A 27,483-nucleotide genomic window follows, 5' to 3' on the forward strand; every position below is an offset into this window, starting at 1 on the left:
CTGTTACAAAGGCAGCGAGCTGGCAGAAACATTACGCCGGGCGAAATGCTTAGCTGTATTTCGTCTGCCATTACATTCTGAGTTCAAATTCGGCTGAGGTCGACTTTGTCTTTCATCCTTTTGGGATTGATAAATTAAGAACCAGTTACACACTGGGGTCGATGTAAATGACTTATTCACTTTGTCTGTCTTTGTTTGTCCCCTCTGTGTTTAGCCCCCTGTGGGCAATAAAGAAATAATTAACATCTGTTACAATAGATTCCAGTCAGATCACAAGAGTTACACCAGCAGCTAATGCAGTATTTAGCTGTGCTTAAATGTTTGTTTTAATCAAATGATTTTGTCTAATATTCTTTTCCTGAGTAACTATAGGTGCAAGAGTGGCCGTGTGGTAAGTAGCATGCTTACCAACCACATGGTTCCAGGTTCAGTCACACTGCGAGTGTCTTCTACAATAGCCTTGGGCCAACCAAAGCCTTGTGAGTGGATTTGGTAGACGGAAACTGAAAGAAGGCCATCACATGTATGTATGTGTGTGTATATATATATATATATATATATATATATATATGTATGTATGTATGTATATGTTTGTGTATCTGTGTTTCTCTCCACAACATCGCTTGACAACTGATGCTGATGTGTTTACGTCCCTGTAACTTAATGCTTCGGCAAAAGAGGCTGATAGAATAGGCTTACAAAGAATAAGTCCTGGGGTCGATTTGCTCAACTAAAGGCAGTGCTCCAGCATGGCCACAGTCAAATGACAAACAAAAATATATTAAAAAAAAACGGCTAATGTTAAGCAAAGTGGTCACACTTTGCTATTTATATTACAAATCCTTAAGTAACTGAATGAAAATAAAACCGCATCAAAAACAATATAAATGCTTTAGAATTATTTTGTAACTAAATATTTATTTTTAATCCCTTTCATACCAATCCACCTGTGATCACCACTCCTGGCTCTATTGTACAAACTTCCTGTTTTAAAATGATCTAAATTAAGTCCCTCCATTAAAAGTACATGTTAAATTATACTCCAAACACCAGCTTAATTATGGTTTCAAATTTCGGCACAAGGCCAGTAATTTTGGAGGAAGGGGTAAGATGATTATGTCAGCCCCAGTGTTCAACTGGTACTTATTTTATCAACCTTGAAAAGGTAAAAGGCAAAATTGACCCCAATGATATTTGAACTCACAACAGAAATGTTGCTAAGCAGTTTTTCTGGCATGGTAACAATCCTGCCAGCAGACCGTCTTATGCTAGCTTGATAATAACAAAGTTATTTTACTAAATTCTTCATTTCTAAAATTAATTGAAACAGAGGTAGTATATTTCATCAAAAATATGATAATAAAAGGGTTAATTAAATGTTTAAGGTGAGTTGTTAATAAACTTATTGATTTTAAAAACTAATTAATTTCTTTTTAAAAGATAAAATGCATTTATTATATTTATATTTACACTACATTTTAATAGTAAAAATTTCAAATTATTAAAAAGAAAGAAAAAAATTATAGCTATACTATATTTTAACTGGTAGTTATTTTATTCACCCCGAAGGGGTGAAAGGCAAAGTTTGATTTCAGCAGAACTTGAAACTGGGAAAGGTGCTGAGGATTCCACCAGCTCACTGCCTTTTTGTTAATGATAATTCCAAAAGTTATTTTTAAAAAAATTTAAACTACAGAACTTTTTAAAAGCAATAATTTCAAAATTTATAAACAAAAAAAAAAATGATTACAGCTATACTACATTTTACTAATAACTTTAAATTTATAAAAAAATTTATAGCTGCACTATATTTTAATAATAATAACAGCAGTGGTGCCCCAGCATGGCTGCGGCCTTCGGGCTAAAACATTTTAAAGGATTTTTAAGGATTTAAGGATTTTAAATTTATTTTAAAAAAATTTTATAGCTGCACTACATTTTAATAATAATAACCATTTTAAATTTAATAAAAAAAAATGTTAGTGATGCTATACTTTAATCATGATTTCAAAATTAATGAAAAAAGAATTATAGCTACACTAAATTTTAATAAAAAGAATTTCAAAATTTATAAAAGAAATTTAACTACAGATAATGATGATGATGATGATTATATATTAAGCCTTCTATTTTTGGTTCAAGGAATGTAAGTTAAGGCATGAGTGTGACTTATAAATTAAATATTTTTCTATAACTGCTGATGCAATCACATAAAGGACCTCACAGCACTCCCTTGTCTCAGTCAAAGCGGCTGGCTAAAGGTACCAAGTTACTTTATATAGTCTAGCACTTCACAGTAAGGATGTCTCCAGCTGTGAGATACACTTGCACTAAAAATATTTAATTTACAAAACAAAAAAACTGCCCAACTTATATTTGGAGTAGAAAATGGTTGTTAAAATGGTGAAATAAAATAGAATTTAAAAAATTAAAAAATTAATTAAAAAGACAAACAAAAAAGACCAAAGATATTCAATACAATCTGTGTATGTATGTGGCTGCGAATTTGTGTGTGTATGTGAACCTAGCTATGTATATGTGTAAGTGTGCCTGTGTGTCTATGTGAGTGAGCCTGTGTGTGTTAAGTAATTCATTTGTCTGACACAGACACATGTAATGCAAGTTGAAAAACATTAAATTTTAACAACTAAGCACCTACCTTTTTTTTTTCCTTACATATAATCTCAGCTTTCAGTAATATTTATCCCAGAACAGGAAATAATTTTTAATATGTCAGTATCAATATATAGCTGGAGTTATCAAAATACCTGATTTAAAATGCTCATCTTTGAAAAGTTAGTATGTAACTTCGAATACCATGAACAGTCAAACATGATTTATTCCTTGTTCCATGTTTAAATTTGTTTATATTTATAAAATATTCATTATTTATACTCTACAAATTGAACTGCAAATTTATATAATGTTGATCATTCATTCATACATACATACATTCATTACATTACATAACCTACATATCTTCAGAATAAATTAGCTACATTTAAACATGTCCCTTTTAAAATACAAATTTATTACAAATTATATATTACTAACTTCCTTGCCCTAAATTAGAAATTCAAATCTTAAAAAGGGGTTTGTGAAAAGTTTTTTAAAATTTCCCTGTCGTACCTTAAAAATCTTGTCCAAATTTTTGTAAGGGAGGAAAAAAAAAAAAAGAAAACTGTCAACTAATGAACTCAATATATTACTGGTACTTATTTACTGATTCAATAGGCTTACAGTAAAGGGTAAAATGGTAAAGACCCCTTCGATCACAAATGACCATGGGATTGGACCTAGATACAAGTCTGGGCGAGGTTCTTTTGTGGAAGAGCAGCAGTCCCCCATGCATACCAGCCTCCCCATCTTCATGCCACCGATGTTGTCCAAAAGAAAAGCAAAGGCCAATACAACATGGCACCAATGACATCACAACTTATTTTCACAGCCGAGTGAACTGGAGCAATGTGAAAATAAAGTCTTTTGCTCAAGAACACAACACACAGCCCAGTCTAGGAATTGAACTTGCAGCCTCACAGTTGTAAATCTGATGCTCTGACAACTGAGCCATGCACTTTCAGGCTTACAGTACAAGTTCAATATATATATGTAAGGGTACAAATCCAGTATATTTACCCAAGGTACTGGTCATTCCTGCATAATTTACTCTATCTATGGTACCAACCAATCTAATATATATACCTATTTCTTTACTACCCACAGAGGAGACAAAGAAGGACAGACAAACGGATTAAGTCGATTACATCGACTCCAGTGCGTAACTGGTACTTATTTAATCGACCCCGAAAGGATGAAAGGCAAAGTCGACCTCAGCGGAATTTGAACTAAAAACGTAGCGGCAGACGAAATACAACTAAGCATTTCGCCCGGCGTGCTAACGTTTCTGCCAGCTCGCCGCCTTATATATATATACCTACATTATATATACCTAATATATATACCTACAGTACCAGCCAAATATATATACCTAATATATATACCTACAGTACCAGCCAAATATATATACCTACAGTACCAGCCAAATATATATACCTACAGTACCAGCCAAATCTAGTCCAGTATGTGTGTGTGTGTGAAGACCAAATAAATAAGTGATTTCTTACAATGGTAAAATGGAATGAAAAGCAATCTCCATTATAGTGAAGAATTTCCAGACTAGTACAGTTTTTATATTCCAATAATGATTATCTTCCCTATCTTCATGATGATGAAGAATAATAAGACTACTACTGTTTTTCATTACAATAATTATTTCCTCTCGTTAATTACAGAGGATTTAATAAGTGGGGCCATGTAGCTACTGACCCCTTTACTGCTGAACTTCAGAGAATCTCCTACCTTTCTATTTCTAACCTGTTCACACCTGTACCTACCTTTAAATCCTTATTACCCGCTGCTTTTAATTAACAAGAAGTTATCACTTAAACCTGCCATTAATTCGTTTGACGACTTTCAAGCATTTGGGACAGTTTTAATGAAGAATAAAAAAAAAAACTATGATGATGACTCAAAAAAAAAAAAACATATACAAAACCACAATGGCTGACAAAAATAACAGAAAACAAAAATTACGAAGCAACATCAAGTGTCTCAGTGTTAGATGAAAGCAGTTTAATAGAAACGATTAGGGGGTTGCTGGGATGTGTATGCCTGTGGACGTCCAGCAGCTTGGTGACCAGAATATGTAGCCTGAAGTAGAGGAGAAAAAACATTAAGAAATGAAGGTCCATTTAGTGTATATAAATAACAGATAGAAAAAACAATTGTTTTTCTGTGGGTACAAAAACAGCAAATATATCATCATCACCATCATCGTTTAACGTCCGTTCTCCATGCTAGCATGGGTTGGATGGTTCGACCGGGGATCTGGGAAGCCAGAAGGCTGCACCAGGCTCCAGTCTTATCTGGCAATGTTTCTACAGCTGGATGCCCTTCCTAGCGCCAACCACTCCGTGAGTGTAGTGGGTGCTTTTTATGTGCCACCGGCACAGGTGCCATGCGAGGCTGGCAACGGCCATGGTCGGATTGGTGTATTTTATGTGCCACCGGCACGGAAGCCAGTCGAGGCGGCGCTGGCATCGGCCACGAGTCAGATAGTGCTTTTTACGTACCACCAGACCAGGGATCCTGGCTGGTTCAATTCGATTTCGATATATAGATATATATAAAATCAATTTTAACACCAGTGGTCTAGCATGTAAAAAAACTGAGATTCAGTAAATAGTATTTCATACATAAATATACGAGGGAATTTTTTTAACCACTATGTGGAAACCCTTATGCTAGAAGAAGATCCGCTATGGTCTTCTCCAGAAAGATTTAGCACACCAGAAATGTAAGCGAGCAAGACAAATGAAGAAAAATTCTTAGTGGTTAAGACCATACCATATCTTCTTCTAGCATAAGGGTCTCCACATAGTGGTTAAAAAAATTCCCTCTTATATTTATATATATATATACACACACACACACATATATAAAGGAATACCAAAAATGGGATAAGAAAGCAAAACATCCAGACAGATGATGCAAAAAAACAAGGATGGGTCATTCGAAGTTTTCTTTCTTCAGTTGAGTTCCAGATTATCTTTGCAATTTCGGCTGTTATAATTGAGATTGCTCCAATCTGGCCAGCCCCCAGGAAAAACTAAGCTAAGAGCACTAGATTCCTTCTTCCCAGGTGAAGAATGTACCCCACAACATAGACTGGTAGTTAGTGACTTTAGGATCAGGACTAGGAGGACAACCAGAAGACGACAAATATGGAGAAGAAGGATCTGGAAGCTTAAAGATCCTGCAAATGGACAGAGATTTAGGGACATATTACTTGAAGCCTCTGACGAAGTAGAAGGGGATAGAGCATCACAGGGGGTAGAAGACAGCTGGACGTTTCTAAGGGACAACCTGCTGAGAGCCACTGACCAGATCTGTGGCTGGTGCAAAGTCCCCTCTCGACCTAGAATAACGTGGTGGTGGAACAATATTGTAGACAGGGCTATTAGAGAAAAGAGACAGGCTTGGAAGGTCTGGAAAAATGGGGGTAGCAGGGGATTGTATCAGACTGCCAAAAGAGAAGCTAGGAGACAGGTTTATTTAGCCAGAGGGGAAGCAGATAAGAAAAAATTGCCAATGTTCTGCGCCGTGAGGACCAAAGACTGGAGGTGTTTCGTGTTGCAAGACAGTGTGTGAGAGAGAATCGTGAGGTGGTAGGAGAGAAGTGTGTTCGCATGGAAGATGGTTCACTTGCGCTAAATGAGGATGCAAAGAGAGAGGTTTGGAGATGCCACTATGAAAGGTTGCTGAATGAAGAAAATGAATGGGATAAAGAGAGTCTGCCGAATGTTGACCCAACAGAGGGACCAGCTATCCGAGTTGATAGTTCCGTGGTAGCTAAGGCAATTAGAAGCATGAAGACAGGGAAAGCCCCAGGCCCATCAGGAATCACTGCAGAGATGCTCAAAATGTCTGGTAGTGTCGGCTATAGCCTAGTCACCCGTATAGTTAATCAGGTGATACACAAAGGGGTCATACCCAATGACTGGTGTAGCAGTATAATAGTCAACTGCTACAAAGGTAAAGGTGATGCCCTAGATACAAATAACTACAGAGGTATCAAGCTGTTGGACCAGGTGATGAAGGTTACGGAGAGGGTCATAGCCCAACTAATTAGAGAGAGAGTTAGTTTAGATGAGATGCAGTTTGGGTTTGTGCCAGGGAAAAGTACTACTGATGCTATATTCCTGGTAAAGCAGCTGCAGGAGAAATACCTAGCCAAAGATAAGACCCTGTACCTGGCTTTTGTTGACATGGAGAAAGCCTTCGACAGGGTCCCCCGATCCCTTATCTGATGGGCAATGAGGAAACTAGGGATAGATGAATGGTTAGTGAGAGCTGTGCGGGCCATGTACAGGGACGCCGCTAGTAGGGTGAGGGTTGGAAATGTGTACAGTGAAGAATTCCGGGTAGAGGTAGGAGTCCACCAAGGCTCAGTACTCAGCCCCCTCCTATTTATCATAGTCCTCCAGGCAATAACGGAGGAATTCAAGACAGGATGCCCTTGGGAGCTCCTCTATGCTGATGACCTTGCTCTAATTGCTGAGTCGCTATCAGAACTGGAGGAGAAGTTTCAGGTGTGGAAAAAGGATTAGAATCGAAGGGCCTCAGAGTCAATCTAGCTAAAACCAAAGTCGTAATCAGTAGGAAGGTAGACAAATCACAAACACCTTCAGGTAGATGGCCCTGCTCGATCTGTAGAAAAGGTGTAGGTAGAAACTCTATAAGATGCACCAAGTGTAAGCTATGGACACATAAGAGATGCAGCAATGTCAAAGGAAGGCTAACTAGGAAGATGGTTTTTGTATGTGGCAGATGCTCAGGAACAATAAACACTGAAAATGCTCTGAGACCAACTTCCGTCACTTTCCAGGGAGAAAAACTAGAAATAGTTGATAGTTTCCGTTACCTAGGTGACCAAGTCAGCAGCGGGGGCGGGTGTGCTGAAAGTGTAACTGCTAGAGTAAGAATAGCTTGGGCAAAGTTCAGAGAGCTCTTACCTCTGCTGGTGACAAAAGACCTCTCGCACAGAGTGAAAGGCAGACTGTATGATGCGTGTGTACGAACAGCCATGCTTCATGGCAGTGAAACATGGGCCGTGACTGCTGAGGATATGCGTAAGCTCGCTAGAAATGAAGCCAGTATGCTCCGATGGATGTGTAATGCCGGTACTCACACTCGGCAGAGTGTAAGTACCTTGAGAGAAAAGCTGGACCTAAGAAGCATCAGTTGTGGTGTGCAAGAGAGACGTTTGCGCTGGTATGGTCATGTGGCGAGAATGGATGAAGATAGTTGTGTGAAAAAGTGCCACACCCTAGCGGTTGAGGGAACCTGTGGAAGAGGCAGACCCAGGAAAACCTGGGACGAGGTGGTGAAGCACGACCTTCGAACTTTAGGTCTCACTGAGGAAATGACTAGAGACCGAGACCTCTGGAAGTGTGCTGTGCGCGAGAAGACCCGGCAGGACAAGTGAGTCCATAACCCGTGGCCTTCTACATGGGATGGAGCCAGCCTACGTATGCATACCTCCCTTCTTGGGACACAAAACTCTACTTGTGAAGACGTGATGAGGCAAGTGAGGATCAGAATCGAAATCGATCAATGGAAATTGCGGATGTGCTACCAGTGCCGGTGGCATGTCAAAACTCTGCTTGTGAAGACCCGTTGAGGCAAGTGACGATCAGAATCGAAATCGATCAATGGAAATCGATCAATGGAAATTGCAGATGTGTTACCAGTGCCGGTGGCATGTAAGAGAACTTTCCGTTTCGCGACCGTTGCCAGCACCGCCCCGTTTCGTGTCCGTTGCCAGCCTTGCCTGGCCCTCGTGCCGGTGGCACATAAAAAGCACCATCCGTTCGTGGCTGTTTGCCAGCTCTGTCTGGCACCAGTGCGGGTGGCACGTAAAAAGCACCCACTACACTCACGGAGTGGTTGGCGTTAGGAAGGGCATCCAGCTGTAGAAACACTGCCAGATTTGACTGGGCCTGATGAAGCCTTCTGGCTTCACAGACCCCAGTAGAACCGTCCAACCCATGCTAGCATGGAAAACGGACGCTAAACGATGATGATGATGATGAAAACAGCGAATGTATATGAAAACAAGGACAGAAAAAATGGAGAAATGGTACACAAACACAAATGCAAATAAAAGACATTAACAACAGGTGTCTTTCGAAGCAAAGCCTTATGGCAGTGACATGGGAGATGACAGGTATAGGGAGGAATAGAGATGATGCACGGATGGTAGTCAAACCAAGAAAGAAAGGTTAGGCTTGAGGGGACAAACAAGGACAGACACAGGGATTTAAGTCAATTACATCGATCCCAGTGCGTAACTGATACTTAATTTATCGACCCTGAAAGGGTGAAAGGCAAAGTCAACCTTGGCTGAATTTGAACTCAGAACGTAACGGCAGACGAAATACGGCTACACATTTCATCTGGCATGCTAATGTTTCTGCCAGCTCGCCTGAATGACATACCTGATGGAAAATTACTTTGAATTATTTTTTTTTTTAGTAGTGCAGCATGTCTGATGGTGAGTGATGCCTCATGTGGCCCACCACTTGAAAATTTTTTCCATGACTGCTTTAACCCTTTAGTGTTCAGATTATTCTGTTAAACGTAATACTTTTTCACTCAAATTGTTTTGAATTAATCATGCATTATCTTACAACTTTGAGGTTTCAATGATGTGATTGTTTATTTTTAGAATGTCAATGTAGGTTAGGTGTGAAAGGCTAGATATGGCTAGTTCAAATATAAAACATGTAGAATATATTGGGCCGGATGTAGCTGGTTTAAACTCTAAAGGGTTAAAGGAGTAGCCTATCTCACTAGGTACCCTTACACAGACAAAAATCTTCAATTAGATTCTTGTGTAGGTCATTTGACAGTGAGAGCTGTCATTGAATAGCAGACAATGATAATATACCAAAGAGATGAGGAAGAATAAAAAAAAAAAAGGAACTTACCTGAGTTGTCACTGGTTGGTAAGAACTGACGGTAGTGTGTTGAGGTTGGGGCTGAGAACCCCGTCCAGAATAGCCAGTGACTATGCTGCCCTGTGAAAAGGATAAAAATAAAATAAGGGTAATTCACCAAATTATCAAACATGTTGTCATTCAATGCAACTATTTATACTGTTGTGCAAACTGAGTTGTACGTGGCATAATTTAATTCAGATTCTCGTTAGTAAATTTCTACTACTATTCCTCAGCATCTTGGAAAAAAGAGGTCAATTAATGTCACCAAATTGTTAAATAGTAACCAATTTTGTCAGTTCAATTCTCAGCCCAAGCTGCCCAAAACTCCCTTCTGGTGATGGTGGGAGTTTTTCACAGTGACTGCATATTTACATATTTTTTAATACTGAGGCAAGTTAAATCGAAATTGAACCAAATTTGATGACTGGCACCTGTGCCAGTGGAGCGCTAACAACTCCATTCGAGCGGGATCACTGCCAGAACAGCTTCTGGCTTCCGTGCCAGTGACATGTAAAAGGTACCATTTGAGCGTGATCGTTACCTGCATTGCCTTACTGGCACTTGTGCTGGTGGCACGTGAACAAAACATCTGAGCGAGGTCGTTGCCAGTGCCGCTGGACTGACTCCTGTGCAGGTAGCATGTAAAAAATACCATTTCGAGCGTGGCCGTTGCCAGTATTGCCAGACTGACCCTTGTGCCGGTGACATGTAAAAGCACCCACTACACTCTCTGAGTGGTTGGCATTAGGAAGGGCATCCAGCTGTAGAAACTCTACCAGATCAGATTGGAGCCTTGTGTAGCCATCTGGTTCGTCAGACCTCAGTCAAATTGTCCAACTGATGCTAGCATAGAAAGCAGACATTAAATGATGATGATGATGAAGGAAAAATAACAGCACCCTTGATTCTTTATAGGGTTTTGATGACTGGTGGGAAGAAGGATGGTTTCAATAACAATTTAAAGGGAACTTGAGACAGAGAAAGAAGGGTAAAAGTTATCTTCAGATTGGAGATCTGATTTGAATGCTTGAAACAGAGGTGACTTCACCTATTCTGCATGACAGGTATTTTTTGCTTTCGGGTCTATTCTATGGCATCTAGGTAGTCATCATCATCGTTTAATGTCCACTTTCCATGCTAGCATGGGTTGGACGATTTGACTGAGGTCTGGCAAACCAGATGGCTGCACCAGGCTCCAATCTGATCTGGCAGAGTTTCTACAGCTGGATGCCCTTCCTAACACCAACCACTCTGAGAGTGTAGTGGGTGCTTTTACATGCCACCAGCATGAGGGCCAGTTAGGTGGAACTGGCAACGGCCACGCTCAAATGGTGCTTTTTATGTGCCACCTGCACTGGCAACGACCTCACTTGAATGTTTTTTCAAGTGCCATCAGCACAAGTGCCAGTAAGGCGACACAGGTAACGATCACACTTGAATGGTGCTTTTTACGTGCCACCGGCATGGAAGCCAGTTTGTTGCTCTGGCAACGATAACACTCAGATGGTATTCTTAGCACTCCACTAGCACGGATGCCAGTCCTTGAATTTGATTTCGAAGATTGGAAAGTGAGATAAATAAATGCATGGTGAAAAGTTCTAACGGATTTACCTTTGGCTGTGAATTCTGTTGTATCTGCAGAGGACGGGCCATCAGGGTTTGCTGTTGGCTTGTGATTGGTGTGATTCCTCGTATATGCTGCTATAACAAGAATTAATATAAGAAAATGCACAAACACACACACACACTCACTCACAATAAACAGCAGTTATAATATACATGACGTACATATATTAACAAATTAACAAGTTAGCAGAACTGTTGTCTTCTGAAGTAATTTATGTTCACTTCAAAGTGTGAAAGATTTTCTGTCAACCACTGAAAGTGAAATTACTTTTGTTCAACTTCTAAATCATAATGAATCCCTAAAGGATCACAATATTCAGCAGTCTATGAATGGTGAAGGGTCACATTCTTTTATCATAGAAGAGGAGAAAGATTACTAATCAGAGTTTTCCACAAGTAGACTCATAGTAATCCTTTCATATTTTAGGACAAGGCCAGCAATTTTATGGGGAGAGGGCAAGTCAAGTACATTGACCCCAGTACTCAACTGGTACTTATTTCATTGACCCAGAGAGGATGAAAGGCAAAGCTGACCTTAGTGGAACATGAGCTCAGAACACAGAGACAGATGAAATGCCACTAAGCATTTTGTCCCGCATGGTAATGAGTCTACTGGCTTGTTGTCTTAAAGTAGATGAATTATAATGGTTTCAAATTTTGGCACAAGGCCAGCAGTTTTGGAGGAGGGGGTTAAGTCAATTACATCAACTTCAGTGATCAACTGGAATTTATTTTATTGAGCCCAAAGGAAGAAAGGCAAAGTCAACCTTGGTGGAATTTGAACTCAGAACATATGCAGTGTTTGTATTTTTATTTACTCATATCTTATTTCTTTATTGCCCACAAGGGGCTAAACACGGACAGACAAACGGATTAAGTCAATTATATCGACCCCAGTGTGTAACTAGTACTTATTTAATCAACCCCGAAAGGATGAAAGGCAAAGTCAACCTCGGCAGAATTTGAACTCGGAACGTAAAGACAGACGAAATACTGCTAAGCATTTCGCCCGGCATGCTAACGATTCTGCCAGCTTGCTGCCTTGTAATTATACACATTAATGAGAAACATTAATGTACTGTGCTACAAGTAGTTATATGCATAAATTAGAAATAGTTACGAATGTTCTGAGTGCTATATCACTTACCTGTTGAACAGTCTGCATTTTGAATTTCTCATCACTAAATCCAGATTTCTGATTGGCATGTTCTAATTGCTGCTGTAGAGGGAGAGCGGAGCTGTGGGCAGTGTTCAGGTAACCAGCTGAAAGACACGCAGAATTTTGTTTTATATATACACCCACCCACACACACTTATATATATAAATGTGCATGTGTGTTTATAAATATATATATATATATATATATATATATATATATATCAGAAATATTAACTTTCTAAATATCTCATAGAGATATGTACGGTGGTGGGGCGATAGAGTGGTTGTATACTGTCAACTTAACGTGACAGTAAGGGAATTACACCACCGCTGTTTAGCCCTAGGAAGCATCGACGCTTCCTGTTGGCCTCGACACATTTCCTGTGTCCTTATATATTTACGAAGGGGAGACAGCTATTTGCCTAGCTGTTGGGAGTATTTGTCTCCCCTTCGTAAATATATAAGGACACAGGAAATGTGTCGAGGCCGACAGGAAGCGTCAATGCTTCCTAGGGCTAAACAGCGGTGGTGTAATTCCCTTACTGTCACGTTAAATTGACAGTATACTCTATATATATATATATATATATATATATATATATACATACATATATATATACGTGTGTGTATGCATGTGCATTTACACACACACATAAAAGTTGATGTTTGTTTGTCATGAAACAATGTCACCATTTCGTAATGTGCGTTCCCCAATATTTGCATACAGATTGAAAATCATCCCAACGCAACATACAAAAAAACCCCCCAAATCTGGGGTAGGAGATCTACCCCACTCCAGAGCTGCACAAATGAAAGATTCAAGAAAAGAGATAGTGAAAGATTGATAACTACAATGAAGTGATAAATTCCCCACTTTCTGTCCTCCACCTCCACCCACCACACTTTCTCACCATCTCTCTCTTAGATGATATGGTATATACTGCAATGCTGGAGTTATAAAAATACCTGATTTACAATGCTGACCTTTGAAAAGTTAGTGTGTAACTTCGAATACCATGAAGAGTGAAACATAATTCATTCCTTGTTCCATGTTTAAATTTGTTTATAATTATAAAATATTCATTATTTATACTCTACAAATTGAACTGCAAATTTATATAATGTCGATCATCCATTCATACATACATTGCATACATATATTCATTATATACATACATAACATACATACATCACATACATACATACATTACATACATACATACATCAGATACATACATCACATACATACATACATTATATACATACATACAAACATTAGTACATTACATACATCACATACATACATTACATACATACATCACATACATCATATACATACATCACATACATACATCACATACATACATCACATACATACATCACATACATATATTACATACATACATTACATACATACATACATCACATACATACATCACATACATACATTACATACATACATCACACATACATCACATACATACATTACATACATACATCACATACATACATCACATACATACATCACATACATACATTACATACATACATACATTACATACATACATTACATACATACATCACATACATACATTATATACATACATACAAACATTAGTACATTACATACATCACATACATACATCACATACATTACATTACATACATACATCACATACATACATTACATATACATCACATACATACATCACATACATACATTACATACATACATACATCACATACATACATCACATACATACATTACATACATACATACATCACATACATACATCACATACATACATACATCACATACATACATCACATACATACATTACATACATACATACATACATCACATACATACATCACATACATACATTACATACATACATTACATACATACATCACATACATACATTACATACATTACATTATATTCATACATACAAACATTAGTACATTACATACATCGCATACATATATTACATGCATGCATTTCATACGTACATTACATACACATAATGTTTATCCTTTATGTATCTCAAGTTGACCAGATTGACAGCTTACTCATTGTGGGCTCCAAGATATCTTATTAGGCTAAGACTGGTTTAAAATCTATGGTTACAGTAGAGGCATCTAATAACAGAATCCAGACCCAATGGGTCTCTTGCTTTCCATGTGGTCATCTTATCTTTAGTTTCTCTGATCATTTCTGGTTCTGAGTGTTGTACTTTAGAGTACACATCACTATGCCACAGTGGATGATCTTGAGCAAGACATTCTAAAGGCGACAGCAAAAGCTCTAAGCTACACTTCTTCGAGGCTGTCATGAGAGTGTCTTTGTATCTTCTCTTTTGGTCTGACAATTGACCGAGAGTCAACTGCTAGTTCACCAAATAAGACTATATGTATATATATATATATATATATTATATATATATATAGGCGCAGGAGTGGCTGTGTGGTAAGTAGCTTGCTTACCAACCACATGGTTCCGGGTTTAGTCCCACTGCGTGGCATCTTGGGCAAGTGTCTTCTACTATAGCCTCGGCCGACCAAAGCCTTGTGAGTGGATTTGGTAGACGGAAACTGAAAGAAGCCCGTCGTATATATGTATATATATATATATATGTATGTGTGTGTATGTGTTTGTATGTCTGTGTTTGTCCCCCTAGCATTGCTTGACAACCGATGCTGGTGTGTTTACGTCCCCGTCACTTAGTGGTTCGGCAAAAGAGACCGATAGAATAAGTACTGGGCTTACAAAGAATAAGTCCCGGGGTCGATTTCCTCGACTAAAGGCGGTGCTCCAGCATGGCCGCAGTCAAATGACTGAAACAAGTAAAAGAGAAATATATATATATATATATATAAAAAATTTTGCAATTAAGGACAACTTAGTTGTCCTTAATTGCAAAATTTTTATTCCGAAAAAACTTTTCCTCTCCCGAAATGCAATTTTGTAAAAGTTTGCCATTCACCCGGATGTAATATATATAAACTCACCCATGTGCTTCGTTGATGTTGATCAGTTAGCTGTTCGGCTTAAGCGAGGCAGGGTCGTTGTTTATTTATAATACATTCAGGCCTGCTGATGATTACGTAAGTATGAAATCACTGTGATACAGGCCTATATATTTTTAAATGTCTTACTTTGAAAAGTTGCATTCGGTGGGATTAGTAATATTTTTGGTAGAAATGACTGATTGTCCCTCTTAGCGTTTGGCAGGTATATATAATGCCTCCTGGCATGTATGTATAATTATGCCCTCTATATATAAATTATATATATATATATATATATATATATATATATATAGAGAGAGAGAGAGAGAGAGAGAGGTTATAAGAGGTAATGGTGTCAATAAGACCGGAAGGTGTCAGATAATGCTTAATAAGTGCTATAGATAGAGCATACTTAAGCTCCAGGTTCTGTGATTATGCGAATAAGGAGTCCAATGTAGGTCATATATCAGCATGTGTATATATCAAAAATCTTTTTTTTCAGAATGAGATAAAAAAAAACAAGGTTGTGAAGATTTGAGAATATTTATAAATAGAAGGTCGTACAGCCATAAATTTATAAATATTCTAAAATCTTCACAGGCTTGGTCTTTTTATCTCAATCTGAAAAAAAAATTTTTATATATATATAGGCAGCATTGAGGATGAATGAAGCCAGCTCAACCCACTCCGGGTGAATGCTGTCTCAAGTCAAGTCATACACACACACACACACACACACGAGTAGAACTACTTTTATATTTGCAGTATTATATTTGGTGGTTTTATTAGATCCATATGAAGACCAAAGGAATAAAAGAGCAGCTGATAAGAGAGAAGGCATAAGGTCATAAAATGCAAGAAGTCAGAGTCAGTCTATGACCACATGGAAAGGGGTGACATAAAAGACAATGATGATACACACAAGCAAACATACATAAATATATACACACACTCATCCACACAATATATATTATATTTTTATATTTATATAGTGTGGTACATAGAACACACACAACAGTGCCAATCAGAAGGCCTGAAATATATATGACAGCAAAGTATTTGATGAATTTAAAAATGGCAAATTAAATCACTAGAGAGAAGAATGAGAACATTCTCCATATAATAGCTTTGATAATAACTACTTTATTTTTACAATAACTGTATGACCATACATGGGGTATTAAACAATATCACACTGTGTCAGTGTTGACTAGAACTAAGGAGATGAGATAAACAATGATCCTTAATGGTTTGACATTTTAAGTAACAACATTTCAAATATCTTTGAGAAGAAAGGGGAACTGGTCAATTATATTGAAACCAAACCCCACTCCCTCCAGTGTTCAGCTGGTACTTATTTCATCAACCACAAAAGGATAAAAGGCAAAGTCGACCTCAGTGGAATTTGAACTCAGAATGTAAAGACAGAAGAAATACCACCAAGCATTTTGTCTGGTGTGCTAATGATTCTGCCAGTTCACCACTTTGATGATGATGATGATAATAATGATGATAATATGATAATAATAATGATGATGATGATAATAATAATAATAATGATAATGATGATGATAATAATAATAATAATGATAAGAGTAATAATAATAATAATGACAATAATAATAATAATAATAATGATAATAATAATAATAATGATGATGATGATGCTTTCAAATTTTGGCACAAGGCCAATAAGTTCAGGGGAGAGAGTAAGTCAACTTCATCGACCCCAGTGTCTGACTGGTACTTATTTTATCAACCTTGAAAGGATGAAGGGCAAAGTCAACTCCAGCAGAATTTAAACTCAGAGTGAAAAAAATGGACGAACTGCTGCTAAGCATTTTGCCTGGCATGCTAATGATTCTACTAGTTCACTGCCTTGATGATGATGATGATGATGATGATAGTAATAACAGCAACAACCTGAATGCTTTATAAGAATATGAAACTAAACCTAATACTTGCTTACTATTTTATTTTCTTGACCTTGGAAGGAGAAGTCAACCGTAGCAGGATTTGAACTCAGAGCATAAAAGGATGTAAGTAAATACAACAAACAATTCTGTCAATCCTATAAGAATGATTATGACGAATTAACACCTCCCCCCCTCACACACACACACATAATCTATCAAATGAAATAAAGACGCTGGCCACACAATGGGACTTGAAGGATTTCATGTTGTTTAACCAATCAAGTGGACTTATGATTAAAACTAATACAAAAATGATGATGATGTGCTGCAGAACATTGTGCCTGGCATGCTAATAATTCTGTCAGCTTGCTGCCTACTTCATCATCATCATCATCATCATCATCGTAGTTTAACGTCCGCTTTCCATGCTGGCATGGGTTGGACGGTTTGACTGGAGTCTGGGAAGCCAGAAGGCTGCTCCAGGCCCAGTCTGATCCTTCAGTGTTTCTACAGCTGGATGCCCTTCCTAACGCCAACCACTCTATGAGTGTAGTGGGTGCTTTTTATGTGCCAGGCGAGGCTGACAATGGCCACAATCGGTTGGTTCTTTTTACATGCCACCAGCACAGAACCCAATCGAGGTGGCGCTGGCAATGGCCACGTTTGGATGGTTCTTTTACGTGCCACTGGCACTGGTATCACAACTACAATTTCCATTGATTTTTGATCGAATTTCGATTTCACTTGCCTCAACAGGTCTTTGCAAGCAGAGTTTTGTATCCCAAGAAGGAAAGGTATGCTTATAATATATACTTATAATATATATTGACAAGAATATATATTAAAGAACCAAGTGTCTTTGATTAATGTAAAAGAATTGAATATAGGTATTGACTGTGTTACAGAAATGCTGCATGCCTGGAAATCTTGTGATTTGGAAAGTGAAATGCATTTTCCACTGACTTCCATGTTTTAGAGATCTCAATAGGAAGTGGGTTTCATCATCATCATCATCATCATTTAACATCCGCTTTCCATGCTAGCATGGGTTGGACGATTTGACTGAGGTCTGGCGAACCAGACTCCAATCTGATCTGACAGAGTTTCTACAGCTGGTTGCCCTTCTAACGCCAACCACTCCGAGAGTGTAGTGGGTGCTTTTTATGTGCCACCAACCAGAGGGCCAGTTTGGTGGTACTGGCAATGGCCATGCCCAAATAGTGCTTTTTATGTGCCACCTGCACAGGAGCCAGTCCAGCAGCACTGGCGATGTCCTCGCTTGAATGTATCATGTGCCACCAGCACAAGTGCTAGTAAGGCGGAACTCCACATTGCTAGATATCATGGGTCAAACACTTCTGTAACCTAAATGATGTTCATACAAAAATTTCTTGCACTGGTTTCTATTTGATTTAATCAAATGTGAAATGAAGTCAAGATTTCTCTTTTAAAACAGACTTTATGATTGAGTAGAGAGAAAAAACAAAAACATTTTCCATTTTGTTGGAATATAAAACGAATATAAATGGACATATTGTATACATGATAATTAATTTCCCAAATGGACGTTGGTGATTGCAATAAGAAGACAAGTGCTGAAGGCAGCCTTAACAACATTGAAATATATTGATGCCTGAAGAGGCATCGCAGAACAGGCTAGAAGGATCAGCATCTCACCTTTATATTCCCGTTCTCTTCCTTGGCGAGAAGCTAATTCACAGGGAGCAGAAAATGGAGATAAATGGCAGAGTTTTAATTTCAACATTACAGCAACAGCAACAACAACAACGACAAGAATACAGAAACAAACAACAAAAACAATATACAATGGTTCAGTATTATATCCTTGCAGGAACATCCAAGTTTAATTAATGGTTTTTTTTTTTGGTTTTTTTTTGTTAATCAATATATCTGTCCTTGTATTAATAAAGATAGTGAATTAATGGTAAAACTGTTAGAGGTTCATACATGGTCGTGTGGTTAAGAAATTTGCATCACAACTACAAAGTCTCAGGTTCAATTCCAGACTGCAGCACCTTGGCCAAAGGTCTTCTCTTACAGTCTCATACTTACTAAAATCCTGAGTGAAATTAGGGAGACAGAAACTGGGGGGAAGCTAGTTAGGGGATCATTACAGTTTAACCCTTTCGTTACCAACCCGGCTGAAACTGGCTCTGTATTACAAATGTTTTGTTTTCATAAGTCTTGAATTAAAATCTTCCACCAAACCTTAGTCACATTTTATATTCCTAACACCAGCTTAATGATAACTAAGTTATTTTACTAAATTCTTTGTTATATTTAAAATAATTGAAAGAAACACAGAACATCTCAAAATAAATACGGTAACAAATGGGTTAAAATATATAACAGAGAAGCAATTCTTAACCCTTTTGATACCAACCCAGCTGAAACCACATCTGGCTCTGTTGTATAGATGTCTTGTTTTCATAAGTTTTGAATTAAAATCTTCCACCAAACCTTAGCCACAATTTATGTTCCTAACACTAGCTGAATGATAAGTAAGTTATTTTACTAAATTCTTTGTTATATTTAAAATAATTGAAAGAAACACAGAGCATCTCAAAATAAATACGGTAACAAAAGGGTTAATCTCTTGTTTGGTCTTTGGGTAACTTCAGTGGAGTTCATTCTATTGCAAACATTAAGACCAGGCTTCCAGCCTGAGGCTAGCTTCCACCCTTCCTCTTATCAGATATGAAGCTCCAAAACCAGTCAGGAGCACTGCCCTTCCTTGTTTAATTAAATTGTGTAAAAAATGATTTTCTTACTAAATTGATTATAATTTAACAAACATGGTAATACATCAGTGCATAGTACACCTGATGGAGCTGACTCAATAATTACCTGGACCATTGTTCGTTAAGGAGCTGATGATCTGTAGCTTTTATCACAATGATCACATTAAATGTCTCCTTTCAGTTAAATGCAATGCAGAATCATGCCAACCGATATTGTGCACATACATCTCTCTTCAGAATACCAACAGAAAGACAACTTTTATTACTTGATATATGGTCTTTCACATTTTATTATTAGCTTGTTTTTGATCACATATCCTTAACTGGTTATCAAAACCAGCCAACCAGCCTTACACAAGCCAAACATGGTAACAAGTTGAGTATTTCACTGGATTATGGATATCTATGGGGCTTCATTTCTTTGCATCTTGCTTCAGTTTTGAGTGTTTAATGAGATTCTCTTCAGAATGGAGGGGCAAATTCAATGTATATTTTCCCCTGTGAACAATTGCAATTATTCTTAAACTTCCTACAGGAATATTACCTTTTTTTCAGATCAGATTTAAGGCAATTTTTGCAATTAAAGTTTAGTTTATAAAGGAAGTCTTTTCTGGATGGAAGTGTTTCACCATCTACATAAATTACATGAGATGCCAATCTCAATCTGCTTGGAATATTGTCAGAGAATCTCTATGCTTACATCTGCCGACTCCAAAACTTCAACATCACTCACACACTCTTGCCAAGATATATTTATACAGAGTATATTAATATCTAGTAATATAAATAAGTATATATGTTTTATATATATATATATATATATATATATATATATATATATATATATATATATGTAGTAGAAATACATTATTATAATATATATATATATATATATATATATATATATATATACACTCAAAATAGGCAACAAGAATAACTTCAGTAGTTCTTGTTGCTTATTTTGATTATAATCACCCTATGGATTTATATGGATAACACCATACAGAATTCTGGTGCATCTAATTTAAGTACCATATTCATTTGAATCTACATTTTGCTGAACTTATATATATATATACATATGTATACTAGTATATAGTATAGACATATAGTAGAATATCAGAGTATGTGTGTCAACGAACACACACACACACTATTCACATCAAACAAAATGATTGAGCTGTCAGCATTATTCAAGCTATGATTAACCCTTTAGTATTTAAACCGGCCAAAAGTACTCTGCCTGTTTTATGTTCAAACTGGCCATATCTGGTCTCTCACACCAACCCTACAATATCATCTTAAAAATTAACAGCTACCTCATCAAAATCTCAAAGCTACAAGATAAGGCATGATTAATTCAAAACAATGTGGATAAAAAAGGATTAATTTTGGCAGAATAATGCGAACACTAAAGGGTTAAATAACTGAATATATTGGCACAAAACCATTGACATCATATTAACAATACCCTACTATTAAAAGAAATTATTCACTCATCCAATGCAGTGTTAATCAATCAGGTTTTATTTTGTTACTAACACACACACACATATATAGATATATAATTACATTAGTATATAGTTAAATGTATTGGTATATAGTATTTATTAGTAAAAGTAGAATATGTTAGAGTATACAGAATGTATTAGTGTATATATATACTATAACAGCACATCAAATCTATTAGTTAATATAAATATATATGTTACTATACATAGAATATACTACAGGAAATGTACTATAAGGTATATCCTAATAAGCAGTAGAAGATCTTTTCTTAGGTTATAATACATTGCAGTGGCAACTAAATAAATAAACTTGTACAGTTCAATAATCTTCATTAAACTATTTCCATTCATTAATTATAGAGATCTGCTATTAATTGGTTGAGTTAGTATATTCACATGGGTCTGGAGATCTCAGCTGCTGTTCTATTTACAGCAATTCAGAGCAAAAACACTCTTTATTTATATCTTCAGATCATGTATACCCAGAGAATAGGTACCACATCGAAGTGGTTCACTTTCAGACCACAGTACTCCGAGCTATAAGTAATAGGTAACCAGATCAAATGTTATTTCATATCAAACTACACGCCACTTCCAATCACATAGCTGTCAATCTCTCTATATATAAAGCTGAAGTTGTCTGTGTATGGCAGGTTTGGTAGCCTTCAACTAACACTATCTCCTCTGAGACCCTGTGGCACAAGTTGACCAAAATTGAGAGTATGATAGAAGAAGGCTTGCTCTTCATTCCGTAGAAGAAAAAATTCAAATCAGACCATGTTAATACCAAAAATTATTTACATCAAAATTTGCTTTTTTTTCTATGAAAATCCCAATTTTTTACGATTTTTTTACTGCTGTGTCACCATTTTTCGGTGTATTTCAACCAGAAAAATGTTCACTTAAAGAGAATAACAAGCTACATAATGCAAAATTTTTACTTTTCATAAATTCCAATTCTAAAGGGTCAAAACAAACCCGAGCAATACTGCTAGTAATAGATAAAGAGATCAACCAAATTCCCTCAGAGCACAGTTCACTACCAATCACTTCATCTAGCTGTCAGTAATGTGTACTAGATCAATGCTATTTCATCTCTGACCACACTCCACTTCCAATCACACAGCTATTAATAATAGATTAAGAGATCAATCAAATTCCCTCAGAACACAGTTCATTGCCAATCACTTCCTCTAGCTGTCAGTAATCTATCAGATCAATGTTATTTTACCTCAGATCACATTCTACTCCCGATCACTTGCCCTAGCTGTCAATAATATATAAAAGGATAGACATCCTTCTCAAGCCCTATGGATTCATAAGGGCTGGTTTCCTAGTTTATATATATTTATCCTCTCGATGGGATGTTGGTCAGTTGCTGAGTGGACTGGAACAACATGAAATGAAGTATTTTGCTCTAGAACACGTCACCCAGTCCAGGAAGTGAAATCACAATCTTACGACCACGAGTCCAACACCCTAACCATAAAACCACATGCCTGCATGTCAGTAATGCATGCAAGATCAATATTATTCAGCTAAGACCACAGTCTACTAATCAAATCAAATAGCTCTCAGAATAATACATAACCAGATTGATCTAGTTCAGTCTCTGACTACAGTTCGCTAGTCTTCTCAAAGACTATCTGCATGTGAGTAAATTCCTTGATTACTATGTAGTTCCACTGTGAACTACCCCAGAATATTTCTTTAATTGGGAAGACTGGACCATGTTTCGGCTATAGAGTTGCTGAAGCATGGAACAAACTGCCGGCATCAGTTAGTTGTCGGAGCACTGCATCCTTCAAAACTTCCATGCTTTCTGAGATTCGCCAACACTACACCTGATTTTCTTCCCTCCATAAACACGCAAGCATGTATCTGACTCATACACTGTTCGCTTCCCACACATTTGTACATTACTGCATATGCTTTATACGCACTTTTGACAAGTTGTGGTGCACCTGAGCACTGTATACAATAATTTCATTATTATTATATCTCATTCAGTAACATGTTGTTCTAAACATTGGCTTTATTGTTTAATAAACCAACACCTTACCAACCTGGTCAGCTAATTAATATCACCACATAGATACAGGTGAATGAATACAGTAACTTAGGATCAAATATGTGCCATGTTATTTTAAATTACCTTTTATAGTCTTTCAAAATTACCTTCGATTGTTATGTTCATCAGATAGAAAACGAGGTAATTTCTACTCTTCTCCTCTGGAAGCCATCTACTTGCGATACCAGAGGGCGCACACTCTCCTACCCTGATGTAATCTCCAGGGATACAGGCATCCAGCAACAGGACCTCCGTAATGCTATGATGGACCGTGAAGTGTGGCGTAGCATAGTAAATTCCATTGTCTCGACCACGGTCGAACAATGATGATTGATGATAAGATTCATGACATATCTGGATTAAGCTTCTAAACAAACATTCAACCTGCTAAAAATATTCATCAAACCTCCCTCAAACTACACTCTGGTATCTTGACAAAAATGAAAATACAAATCAGAAAATGTTGTTCTAGATGCCTTTTAAAAAGATGCGATGGTCACGGCTGGAAAGCCTTTGATCATAGGTCTACCCAATCTGGAGTTAAACAACAGATTAAAATTCTTTTACTCAATAATGACATTATACAAGTTCACAAGATTATAATAGTCAGGTTAAGAGTTTGGACTACGAGCCACATGGTTATAAATTCAAGTCTTATTTCCACAGTGTGTTGTGCCTATGAACAAGGGACTTAACTCCAATGACTTTAGTTTGCTTAACTCATAAAAAATAGAAAAAGAAAACAGGCTCTACTTCTGCTTCTGCATGGTTGAGAGGTTAGTGGTTGCAAAGGCAGTTAACTCTGTCAATTACTCCAAGACAAACTCATCTTGCTCATGCAAACATGCAAAAATGGGATGAAATAACATCAAGAATTTGTGAACATAAAAATCAGTTTGGTAAAAAAAAATGTCAATGCTGATTAAACACAAAATCTTTAATTTAAACTGTTAAATAATAATGATGATGATGATAATAATAATGATAATAATAATAATGTTAATAATAATAATAATAATGTTAATAATAATAATAATGATGATGATAATAATAATGATAATAATAATAATAATAATAATAATAATAATAATGATGATGATAATAATAATAATAATAATAATAATAATAATAATGATGATGATAATAATAATGATAATAATAATGATAATAATCCTTTCTACTGCAGGCACAAAGCCCGAAATTTTGGGGAAGGGGGCTAGTCAATTACATCAACCCAGTACTTGATTGGGACTTATTGAGTTCAGCAGAATTTGAACTCAGAATGTAAAGACTGATGAAATGCTGTTAAGCATCTTCCTTGGCATGAATAATAATAAGAAGAATGGTTTCAATTTTTGGCACAAGGCCAACAATGTCAGGGAGGGGAAAGGCTAATTACCACAACCCCAGTGTTCAACTGGTACTTATTTTATCGACCCCCCAAAAGGATGAAGGGCAAAGTCAACCTGGGTGGGATTTGAACTCAAAATGTAAAGACATGAAATGCTGCTATGCATTTAGTCCAGTGAGCTAACGATTCTGCCAAACGTAACTGTATGATTCAGAAATTCACTTCCCAACCATGTGGCTTTGGGTTCAGTCCTGCTGTGCAGTAACTTGGGTAAGTGTCTTGTACCGTAGCCAAGGCCAACAAAAGCCTTGTGAGTAGATTTGATAAAAACTGAAAGGCGCAGGAGTGGCTGTGTGGTAAGTAGCTTGCTAACCAACCACATGGTTCCGGGTTCAGTCCCACTGCGTGGCATCTTGGGCAAGTGTCTTCTGCTATAGCCCCGGGCCAATCAATGCCTTGTGAGTGGATTTGGTAGACGGAAACTGAAAGAAGCCTGTCGTATATATGTATATGTGTATGTGTTTGTCCCCCTAGCATTGCTTGACAACCGATGCTGGTGTGTTTACGTCCCCGTCACCTAGCGGTTCAGCAAAAGAGACTGATAGAATAAGTACTGGGCTTACAAAGAATAAGTCCGGGGGTCGATTTGCTTGACTAAAGGCAGTGCTCCAGCATGGCCGCAGTCAAATGACTGAAACCAGTAAAAGAGTATGCCCATTGTATGAGTGCATACCCACACATACACACACTACTGGTTTTGCAGTTTCAAGGTCATGTGTAATTAGATATGCTGTACGATATGACCAACCCTGATGTCATTCCGAATGGTTATGCCAGTCAGATGAAGGGACTGTATTTGATGGTGAATCACACTCCCGGAAGAGAGAACCTGACTCCTGAACACTCATCAGGACTTCCAAATCGAAACAATGTACAATATATGCAAGGCAATCAAATGTCTCCTTCTCATGCTGTGGGGCACCATGGAAGATCCACTGCATGTGCTCAGAACCTGAACAGTGCTGGACCATCCAGGCCGCCCCCTGATCCTCCTTCTGTGCCGGGTACACCGACAAACAGATAAAGGTAGATGAGAAAGGACATCCAACTATGAAACAATGCCTAGATAATATATTCACCTCATCCATGTAAGCATAGAAAAATAGATATAAACTAAAATAAATAAACATATATATATCGAAATCGAAATTGAACCAATCCTTTGACTGGCACCTGGCAGATGCCAGGACCCCTGGACTGGTGGTACGTAAAAAGCACTATCCGAATCGTGGCCGATGCCAGTGCCGCCTCGACTGGCTTCTGTGCCGGTGGCACGTAAAATGCACCAATCCGACCGTGGCCGTTGCCAGCCTCGCCTGGCACCAGTGCAGGTGGCACGTAAAAAGCACCCACTACACTCACGGAGTGGTTGGCGTTAGGAAGGGCATCCAGCTGTAGAAACATTGCCAGATAAGACTGGAGCCTGGTGCAGCCTTCTGGCTTCCCAGATCCCCGGTCGAACCGTCCAACCCATGCTAGCATGGAGAACGGACGTTAAACGATGATGATGATATACATCTCCTCGACTTATGACCTATGTGACTTACAAACATCCGCACATACGACCACAAAAAAATAAGGAAATAAAAAGATAAATAAATACATAAAAAACTGATTTTCAGACATTGAGCAGGTTGCGTGTGCAATAACTATGGCAGCTTCTAGCAATGCAGGCCTCCCTCAGATCCGTGCATCCACTGCCTGCCACCGTCTCTCAGTCAGTCGCTTTTAAGCATCAGTTGCGTTTGAATGAAAATAGTGTTGAAAAATAGAAATCTGACACATGACCTGTCAGTCGGAAGGGAATTCAGTTGTAAGCCGAGGAGAAGGTGTTATATATAATCATCATCATTGTTTGACTGTGGTCGAGACAATGGAATTTACTATGCTACACCAGACTTCACGGTCCATCATAGCATGGAGTAGAAAGGGCTCCTTAGCCGTAGTGAAGGCAATCTGTCTAGGGAGATAACCTTACGATAAATCACTCAGTCCGTAGCTGAGAAATACTGGGTTGACATCCAGCGGGAACAGCTTTGTTTCATGGAGGAGGAAAGATCTTCTTTAGTGCTTGGTTGTACAATGCTTTCCAATGTGTGTAGTAGCGGCGCACGCACACATTATTAGCAGTTTGAAAAGACTGTGGAATTTATAATTAACTGCACCAGGGTTATATATAAATGTGTGTGTGCGCATGTGTGTAAGTATGGTGGTTTCACAATGGTGTGTTTGCAGTTAAGTAAAAAAAAAAAAATCAAAAAGAGTAGCTGTGTGGTAAGTAGCTTGCTAACCAACCACATGGTTCCGGGTTCAGTCCCACTGCGTGGCATCTTGGGCAAGTGTCTTCTGCTATAGCCCCGGGCCGACCAATGCCTTGTGAGTGGATTTGGTAGACGGAAACTGAAAGAAGCCTGTTGTATATATGTATATATATATATATGTATGTGTTTGT

At 37.7% G+C, this 27,483-nt stretch overlaps 1 protein-coding gene and 1 long non-coding RNA gene across 6 annotated transcripts in view; both read right to left on the minus strand.

Annotated features, from left to right (window-relative positions):
• Positions 1-4,589: 4,589 nt before the first annotated feature.
• Positions 4,590-27,483, minus strand: part of LOC115221434 (G protein pathway suppressor 2) — a 34,143-nt gene continuing 11,249 nt past the window's right edge. Inside the window, exons 8-12 of one of the 5 annotated variants that reach the window (XM_029791614.2) lie at positions 18,954-18,986; positions 12,337-12,452; positions 11,175-11,261; positions 9,552-9,641; positions 4,590-4,710 (exon numbers count right to left, since the gene is read on the minus strand). In XM_029791614.2, coding sequence (XP_029647474.1) covers positions 4,633-4,710; positions 9,552-9,641; positions 11,175-11,261; positions 12,337-12,452; positions 18,954-18,986 — 404 coding nt within the window. In that variant the 3' untranslated portion in view covers positions 4,590-4,632. Of the gene's footprint in view, positions 4,711-9,551; positions 9,642-10,631; positions 10,674-11,117; positions 11,265-12,336; positions 12,453-18,953; positions 18,987-27,483 lie in introns of those variants that run through there. The other 4 variants (XM_029791613.2, XM_029791616.2, XM_029791615.2 and 1 more) reach the window with 4 other exon arrangements.
• LOC118767056 lies at positions 17,170-18,945 on the minus strand. The gene is made up of 3 exons (XR_005002947.1): positions 18,767-18,945; positions 18,633-18,634; positions 17,170-17,328 (listed from the first exon to the last, which is right to left on the minus strand). It is a non-coding gene; the product is annotated as an uncharacterized LOC118767056 (long non-coding RNA).

This window comes from Octopus sinensis, linkage group LG18, assembly GCF_006345805.1.
Source record: "Octopus sinensis linkage group LG18, ASM634580v1, whole genome shotgun sequence".
Taxonomy (NCBI): Eukaryota; Metazoa; Mollusca; class Cephalopoda; order Octopoda; family Octopodidae; genus Octopus; species Octopus sinensis.